At 42.7% G+C, this 9,738-nt stretch overlaps 1 protein-coding gene across 6 annotated transcripts in view; it reads left to right on the plus strand.

Annotated features, from left to right (window-relative positions):
• Pus10 (Pseudouridine synthase 10) overlaps positions 1 to 9,738 on the plus strand; it is a 192,568-nt gene that overhangs the window by 126,308 nt on the left and 56,522 nt on the right. For 2 of the 6 annotated variants that reach the window (XM_070526860.1, XM_070526857.1), the window contains 3 exons: positions 5,455 to 5,568; positions 7,449 to 7,548; positions 8,343 to 8,508. In XM_070526860.1, coding sequence (XP_070382961.1) covers positions 5,455 to 5,568; positions 7,449 to 7,548; positions 8,343 to 8,489 — 361 coding nt within the window. In that variant the 3' untranslated portion in view covers positions 8,490 to 8,508. The other 4 variants (XM_070526858.1, XM_070526862.1, XM_070526859.1 and 1 more) reach the window with 3 other exon arrangements.

Genomic DNA, 9,738 nt, shown 5'->3' on the forward strand with positions numbered 1-9,738 from the left:
TGTAAAAACACTGCCGACGCTGCCCATTGCCTTTTCCATGGTATATTTTTGAAGTCAAGACTTCGAGTCATGCAGAGTCTGGCACAACTTTTCGAAAGAAGCAGTGAAGAACACGTGTCTCGACACCACGGCCAGAAAAAGAATTTAGTCTTAACTGATATTTCAAAATATTACAGTACGAGTTAACGAGGGTTTACTGTATTTCCAATACCTCAGAGGAGAAGAAACCACACTTTTGAACAACGCAAGAGGAAACGACAGACACAAGAGCTGAATAGTGCCCGCAATGTTTGTTCATAGTGTCTACATATATGCAGCCACCACCAAGTGTGCAGTAATTGCCAAGTGCCAGTGGGTTGCTAGTCAGAGCTTGTGTCTGTCATCTCCCATTCAGAAGTGCTGTTTCATTGCCCAAGTATGTGTAAACCAGCCCAAATTAGCACACTGTGGACCTCAAAGTCCCCGTCCTGGGGTTCTAAATTAGGTGGAAACATTTCTAATAAATTATGAGCTAGATGGGGATTTTTATGAAGTGGGTGGGGTAAAGTGTTGCATGGTGTTAGTAGACATAAAATAGTCCCCTTTCATTAAACAGTAAGGTAGCTTTTCTGCTTTACCACAAGCCCAACACACGACTGTCAACGAATCGCAGTAATCGTGAATGCATTTTATATGTTCAGTCTGATCTCGCAACACTCAAAATTGCTTGGAATGCAGTAGGCGGCATCTGTTTGACAATTGACTCGTCTTTAGTGGTGACTTAGCCGCCATATTTGGAGCATCCAGCTACAAGGGAAAGCCATCTTCAAGAATTTTGAAAAGAGTTTGTTCTAGTCTTTGAATAAGTTAATACAGAAACTAAATACAATTCAGGTGCGGTGCTGGTTTGGGGAGGATGTATGGCTTTGGCATGTGTGGGCCAGCTTAAATGGTGATAGGCAGAGGTTGGTGGCTTCTAAAGCTTTGACGAGGTTTGATTGGCTAGGATTTTAAGTGGCCCGTTCCTACAAGAGCTTCAATTTGAGTAGTGTATTATAAAAAGACTTGCATGCAACGAATTACATGTAATTGTTTACTTGTAATCAGTTACATATTTTGATAGGTAATATTGTACAGTCGATTTCTGTTAATTCGGTCCTAACGGGACTGACAAAACTTGTCGGATTGTCGGGCGGGTTGAAATAAAGCAATGGCAGGAGAAAAAACGCTGTTAATTCACTTGGCAGTATCTATTTTTTAAAGTTAGCTTCGCTGCAATAGAGCCGTGTTACGCGGTGAAGCATACTATGCGGTGAAATAGTCATTGTTACGGGGCATAGCACGTGTTCCTTAATTTACACACGAACATACGTCGTCTCCGCTCACAGCACGAGCACCGAAACGCCTAATATGTTTACTGACTGGCCTTCGGAGTTTAAGTAGACCCCCACTCTTCTGTTGGCTTTAAGCGCCCGCTCGACTGTCGGGAGTTTTTTTCATCTCAAAACGAGGGCCCAAATCGCCACAGCAATGTCAGAAACAGCTCTGAATGGTTGCCACTATGTTTATTAGGCGTCTAAGGTATTTTTACTGTGACCGTAGACTTCGCAGGGTTCGCGCCTGTATAAGTTAAGGAACGCGTACCATGTCCCGTGAAAGTGGTTCCTTTCCATTCTTAATATGCTTCACCGCGATAAATTGTGTATGCTTCACCGCACAACACGGATGTATTGGGGCGAAGCCGTTTAGTCAACTTCGAATTATTCGGTGAAGGTTGAATTTTAGATTGAAATAACGGAGGCCTGGGCCCATAGAAACGCATGGGCGCTGGCTGGTACCTTCGATCAAGACCTAATTAACCGGAGTCGAATTAATGGAACTCTAGTGTAATTCAGCAATTACTTTGCTGGCTCGGTAATGCCCACTGTAATTACTATTTCTCAGTAACCAATTACATGCAAATAGTGACATTTTTGATGAAAAAACTATAACAGGTAACACAGCTTTGCACACTTAAATATTTCGGAAACAACAGTGTCTAAAGGGCAAACCCGTGTATCCTGCAGCTACGCCTCATTCTCCTGAGCATGGCAGGCTTACAGTTTTTCACACTTTTCTAGGGAGTCCAACCTCTGAGCTTTCTATTCTTATAGTAATCTCTCTCTCTCTCTCTCAGAAGTGCTTTCAGGCACCCTTCATAGGCTGCAGAAATTGCTGCTCAACTGTTCACTTAGTATAATGTACGATTTCACTGATATAGCCCTAAGTCGTTGGTTGTCAAGTTCATTTATTCCTATCTGTTTGACAAATACCTAATCATAGACACGTATTTCTGTTATTGTAACAGACAAACAGATTAGCCTAACCTTTCAAGTTACGGGAACATTTGCTGTTATATGTTACAATTAGCCTTGTCTTAATGGCTAACCGGTGAAGGGTGCCGGCTGGAGGTCCACCAGATGTTGGCCAATAAATTGAAACAGCACTTCTATGGCTTGATAACAATAGCCACTTTGAACATTGATGCCAAGTAAATAGCTAGGGATGCCTTCTCAGTTTTTCCCTAACCCCAGCAATAATGAAGCGGTATGCTTCGTAGAGGACCTAGACACAAGCATTGAGGCATTTTGAGTAACGACAGTCTTGTGAGCAAGGTGTTTGTACGTTACAACACAGCCCTTCTTTCCAGCACACACATTGAGCATGGTTTCAGTATCGCTGTAGATACCTTCATAAGAAAACGAAAGAAGATTACAAACGGAACTTTTAAAAAGCAATTCTTAGTCAAGACAAACAACATGCGAAGGGCTGTAGATGACTTACTGAAAGAGCCAGGCCAGCTCATTCTATTTACGTCTTTTTCAATGGTAATAGTTTGTTTGTGCAATGTTAATAAAGTAAGGAGGAAAGTAACATCAAAGTAACCGCTTACTTTTTTAGTAATTCCTCAGTTACTTTCCTGGGGCAGTAATTGGCAACTGTAATCAATTAAATAATTGTCTCTGGTTGACCTCCATTTGTGAGAACTCTATTGAAAATGTCCCAACTGTTGCGTGGTTTGTACGGTTGGGCATCACATTGTCCACTGCCTCCAGTCCGTGTTGTGCCTTTTCTTTTCACCCACAGGCGGACAGTAAAAGCTCATAATGAGGGAGCTCTATTTTAAGAGCTCCTGTCCAGATACATAAAAACGAAAAAAAAAAATGTTTTGCTCGGCATCCGTTACATCAAATTTGATGTTGTTTGGTGCATTTCAAAGAAATTTTTGAAAATTTATCACCTGTAGGGAGCAGAACATTTATTTAGGTGATCAATTTTAGCACAAATTTTTTTCATTGCAAAATTTAGAAAGAAATGAAGTATGTTTACAACTCTGTAAACCAGAAATAAAGATGATAGATAACAATAATGTAAACTACGCCTTTTGAGAAATCTAAAGTGGGTAAAATTGATCTATTTTACTCCTCTCTGAAAGGGTATATGTATCACTAATTTGCGAGTAGGACTTGTAAGAAACTTTTGTAAGCATTGGTAGCAATCTCACGTAAACTGTAACCTTGTAATATGAAATCTGTCTGCTTCAGATGCTCCAACAGACACAGTTTACAGAACTGTGATATATATGGCTTTAGTCCGGAGTTATGGATTTGTAAACTTCATACTTCAATTTTGTTTAAACTTAGCAGTTTTCTGCATCCTTTGTAAAAACGTCTGAGGCTGTAAATCGAAATTCTGCGTGCTACAGTTGACGAAATTCAGCTTTGCCTCTTAACACTTTCAGTGTCACTCATCGACATAGCAGTACATGTTTTGCGTTTCTCTCCTGCCACATCACTGATTTCAGACAGGAATGTGAGGGCCAAATCAAAAGAGCATTTGCCATTATCCGTGTCATTTCTTCCCCTCTGTACGACCAAAAATGAACCGATGCATTTGTTTTTTTAATATCCGAGAAAAAATTCTCCACGCTGAAGGTGCATCACCGCCGGAAAAAAAAAAATGACAAGGTTTAAATGCATTAACTTTGATTCAAATAGATTCAATGAGCATTTATGCATTTCACATATACTTGATTAGGTGAGTTCACCTTGAGCTAATGCTAGCTCAAGAGATGAATGACCTAATGGCAGAGAAAGTCATGACTGAAGGGCCTGTACGATTCACATTGTCTGCAGTTGAACAAAAATGCTATGGAGCTGTGACAGTGGTTTGATCGTATGCTACCGACTGCTTGTGAGTTGGCAGTCTGCACAGAGACATTCCTGCAGATAGCATCAACAGGGTGCTGAGAAGATTTGTACATACTCCACTTTACGCTTGGCAGGCAGCAGTGCAGAAGCTGCTTTAGCTGGCGGCCATAGAAATCTTGCTCAGCGCATATTGCAGTGCAGTTGTTCTTGATGTGTGATGCTTTACTACAGAATAATTACTTCGTATATTACCACTACAACTTGTGGACGCAAGGGTACGTCAAACCGTGTATTATTTGTGCACCTTTGCGCTTGCGACACACTTTGTACTATGTTTTGATCGCAAGCGCAGACAGCACGCCATCTAGCTGCTGGTCACAAAAATGTGCCACTCCTTTCATTTAGTAAATAATTGCAGATTTGAGGCACTGTACACGTAATAATTACGCCATCATTTGCAACATGTGGTATGGCACTTAATGTTACATCAAATTAAATGATGCATGCCTATGTGTTTCCTTCATATGTGCTGCATTATTTTTGGATCACAGATGCAAGCAGCGGGAGAAATCGCTTTAATCTTCGTAGTCTTGCCTGCTGTGCAACGGAATATGGGGGTAACAAATTCCTCTAGTAATTATTCTTCCAAACAAAGGGCCAGTAGGCAAGGGACATGCGAAGGCAGGCAAACACAAAAGCACCAGCCCAATTGTCTGCTTTTATGTCTCTTGTCTGTTGACGTTTCGTTCTGAAGATAAACATACATGGCAACTTGTGCAGGTTTCAGTTATTCTAGCGAAATCAAAATAAAACTTCGCAAACTGCATTTCCTTCATGCCGCTGTGCAACTTTTAACTATCAGAAGTTTACTACAATATGCCAGTTAAATGTGGGAACTGTGATGTCATGGAAGCCGGTACCGCATCTCTACAATGGCAGGGCTACACTCCCCCCACCCCCTCCATGTAACTACCATTTCCTCACTCGGAGGAAAAGCTCTGTTGTCCTTGGTAAAAGTGACACTTTTGTACACCTTGAAGCAGTAGTATATAATATTGGGCTTAGCAAGGAAGGAGGGGAGGGGGGCAAGGAGTAAAAGGCAAAAATGCTTGTGATCAAAGATTTTGGTTAGTGTCGAGTTGTCAGAATTAACCAGGAGGCTGTACCCCCCTTCCCTCTCCCCCATCGCTATGCCACGGAGTCCCTCTTCGCTAAATTGTGACTTTGGAGCATGGAACCTAACCAATATATCGATGGAGCTGTTTAGCATGTGTTGTGGCTGCAGGCGAAACCTGGCGGAGCGCGAACGCACAGTCTACGAGATGTCATTGGAGCCACGAGAAAACGCTGAAGATGGGGGACACAGGTTCTATCTCCACATCACCACTCAGGCCGGCACGTATCCTTTGCCCAGTTGGCAGTGCGTAGGATAATGCAGGGGCCATTGCTCTTGCTGTCAAATAGTGCAAAATCAGCAAGTGTACTTGGATTACACTTTCAACATTATGCTTGATTTTTACCTAGAGGACAAGCACACACATGGTCAAAATCTTGTGGAGTACTACTCACCTTGATAGCAGACAGAAGAGTGGTGCTGCATCATCTCTCATACTTGCTTCCAAGTCATTCTGTGTCAATTCGTTCACTTCCTTCAATTCTGTGTCAAAACTGGCTGAAAGGTGGCATGTGTGTCAGAGTAGGAATGCCATTCAAATTAGGAACGTCATGTGTCCGAGTCAACCCTCAATGGCTTTGCATTTTAAAAAAATGCACCCCCCCTCCATTTTTTTATTTTTTTTGGACGGCAGATACATCACAGAAATGCACAAGGAGTCATGGTGTTAGGACAGCAAAGTTCTGTCCCATTGTGTTTTTTTTTCATTTGACTTGTGTTTAAACACATTTTTGCACTACGTTATGCGAATTTCACAGTTTAAACCCATTCCACTATACCCTTGAGTTTCCAAGTTCAAATGTAATTTCTTTTTCATCCTAATTGATGCTGACTATAAACGAGAAATTGGGGAAACTGGATGGTTTGCCTCAGTTACAAAAGCCAAATTAACAAATGTACTGATCCAAACAATCAAAACTCTAAACCACAGTGATTGGCAATCTTCCCTCTGGTTATGCTTGCTGCCTGCGTTAGACCATCTAATGATGCACGAAGCCTTCATTGTAAACAAGGCCACTGATAAGAGCCGAGGCTTTTCTCCATGCCTCAAAGCCAAGCTTTCCTTGGTTTTTCCCCAGACTTTGTGTGAACAGCTGTCTGGCCAGATAAACTGGGCCAATCCTGGATAGTGTCGATGAGATATGGCGACTTGGCGGGGCTGATACTGTACTGTGGCGGGGCGCGCTTTTAAGACGGGGACAGAATAGGCGCACAGATAAGCAAAGGGTCTTCAAAGTGATCCTGTATCAAAAGCACACTCCGCCACAGTATGCGATTCCAGCTTGTCCAAGAAACAGTACTCTTAAACGATACCATACCACTGCACGATGTGCATGTCCTGGCAAAGGGTTTTGATGTACTTCGTAATGCATGCCAACCCTGGAGGCACCCACGCTGGTAGCCCTGTGGCTTTGTGCTGTTGAGAAAGAGGTCAAGGGTGCTATTTCTGGCTGCTGCAGCCGTATTTCGATGGGGGACCAAATATAAAAAATGCTCGTGTACCGTGCATTTGAGTACACATTAAAGAACCCCAAGTGGCCAAAATCAATTCAGAGCCTTTCACTGCAGTGTCTCTCTCAGCACCGCAGTTACTTTGCGACGTTAAGCCCCACGAATCAATCAACTAAACAACTGATCCTAGAAGCAGGGCGTCACAGCGACCGCGTGCCTCATAGCAGTAACCAATAGAGCTAAACGATAAATGTCCCCGTGGAAGCATTATCCCAGTAGGTCAATCGGAAAACTGTCGCTCTACTTTGACAATTAACCTCCGATGGTTTCCGAACCACGTTTTTATTGTTTGTGCTTGGCATCCATATTTATGCCTAGGGCTAAGGTTCTTCCCAAGGAGATGAGCTGTCCCGATATGCTAGACTCCAAGGCTGTGCTACACTTTGAAAGCAAACGAAAAATTAAGAGCAGCCACTCTAAAAAGATGCCACTCTATTTGCCGTGCCCTTATTTAGCAACACTGCAATGTGCTTTAAAAGTCTAGTTATTATTCAGGTTCAATACCGTGGACGTGCAAGTGGAATAAGAATTGTGCTGTTTGTGTGTGTCAAAGCAATGTTGTGTCCTGGACCTCTCAACTTATGACTGGCCAGATACATCAAGGAGTTTGTGCACAGTGACTTCGGCAGGACAGTGCCCTCGCTGGGAAGCTACCTCAAAGCAGATGTGGACATACTGGAGCTGGACGTTGAGGTAGGATATGCTCACGCTATGCTGGATCGACATCCGGGATTTGTCCATCATGCCCTTAAGCATTTATCACTTTGCATATAGTAGCTATATTCCTGGCTGGATTAGAAAAGTTGTTCCAAAGTGTTAACATTTTGGTGTGGGCCTTAATGCTGCAATCATTAATGGATGTGATAGTAGGCTGGTAGGTTCGATGTGACTACATTTATTATACAGCATGTGCAAGCAATTGACAAAGGACAGTGTTCCTCTGGTTCTTCGTTTGTTGTTCATATACACCGTACAACGTAAGTAACCATCAACAGTTTCACTCCCAGAGGAATGTGCAAAAGTGTTCGTGCTGGCCACAGGACACAGTGTGTGACAATAGTACATATGTACTGACGTGTGCATGAAAGCAATTCACGAGAAGCACAAAATCAGTAAGTGTACTGCAGTTTGTGTGCATTGCACAAATCCTCTCTTTCTCACCTTTTTTTTTTTCAGTGCCAGTTGTGGTGGCTTAGTTGCTAAGGTATTCCGATGCTAGGCACGAGGCTGCAAATTAAATTTTCAGCTGTGGCTAGTGCATGTTACAGGGGCGGGATGGAAGAACTTGTGTAACAACATGGATGATAGAAGATCTGAGGAAGTCGGAAATAACCCTTTAAGTGCCGTGCTTGAGTACTCATTTGGCCACCAATGCGTGCCTTTGGCTGTGCCCGAGATCATTTGTAAACGTGAAACATCTGTAGAATAATCACTCCCTCTACTCGGAATTTGGCAAACTAAAATTTTACGCTAGGCTTTGTTTTTAGACGACAGGTGCCCTGACAAAGCTTATTGACTGCAAGTGTTGCTTACGGCTCTCCTTTTGCGACATGGCGGACCAGCACAGAAAGACTGCATTACTTGACGAGTGCAGAAATTCAGAAACTTCTAAACTCCATTCGAGAAAGCTTTGATGTTTATTGTGGGGCATCTTTAAAGGACCATGAAAGCGACGAAGAGGACATGCCGCCTAATGAACACCAAGTATGTATTCTAATTTGTATTATTGATTAGATTGTCTTGAAATTTTCAGATTTAAAATTTTATATAATGTTCAGTAACATAACCCCTATAAATAATTTCAATTTGAAGTCTGCTGATGTGTTACTTCAAAATAAATTGAATTTTTTGCGCCTGGCACCCAGAGGGTTTATCTTGAGTTCTTTAGGTGGCCCACATAACCTGTGTCACTTCAAAATGTAAACCCCCTTCAATAATCTTCGTTTTTTTTTTTTTTACAAATTTTACTTTCCATGCAGGAAGTCCACCTTGACTGGCCTCCACCACGGAAATGACGAGAGCCACTGACTTCCACCGATCAATGTCATTGATGTTTGCAGCACAGCTGCAGGTGAAGCAGTGCGCAAACATTTGCCAAGCAGTTGACGTGAAGTGCCGCAGCAACCTATTTGCCTCGCTGGAACAGACTGAAATAAAATGCAGTGCCAATGTACTGGCTGCTGTCGAATAAGGTGTGCATGTTTGTTCTTTTTGTCTTTTTCACATGCATGCAGAAAAGACCCCCAGTTTCTTAGCTCCATTACTGTGTACACAACACTGGCTGCGCTGGAATTCATGGACTGGATTCCCTCGTTCCATATTATCTCCTACACCTTCTCCCTGCCATCCCTCTACCTGTGTTTTAAGCTTAACTCATTATTCATCTATAGTGACGTTTGCAACGGGTTTTAGGTAGTAGATCAGAAACCCAACAGAGCATGCTTCCAAGTCGACGAGCAGAAGGCACTAGTGCTGCCGTCTGCTCATTGGTCTGGAAAGCACGGTGCTCTCCACCTACCACACACAACTGACACCGGACAGCCTTGTCCACATGCCGCACTGCTGCTCAAGGACGATTCATCTTTTCATTGCAGTGGGCACAGCTGTTGTATCTATTGTGCCTGCAGTCAGTGACAAGGGTCACACGAATGGATGTCTTGAACCACAAACGGCAAGAGCATACTTTAAAAAGCGTATTATGCACGTTTGAGATGCTTACAGGGCACTTGCCAATGTCCCATACTGGTTACTTATGTTTGATAATTAACACAAAACCTTGCTAACCCAACTGCACTGGGACAAAGTACTAGTCCCGTTTTTGGAACATTGTAACTAAGTGTAGGTATGTCAAGTTTCGAGATGTAAACTGCTGTCTCTTGTAGG

Source organism: Dermacentor albipictus, chromosome 10 (assembly GCF_038994185.2).
Source record: "Dermacentor albipictus isolate Rhodes 1998 colony chromosome 10, USDA_Dalb.pri_finalv2, whole genome shotgun sequence".
NCBI classification, from domain to species: Eukaryota; Metazoa; Arthropoda; class Arachnida; order Ixodida; family Ixodidae; genus Dermacentor; species Dermacentor albipictus.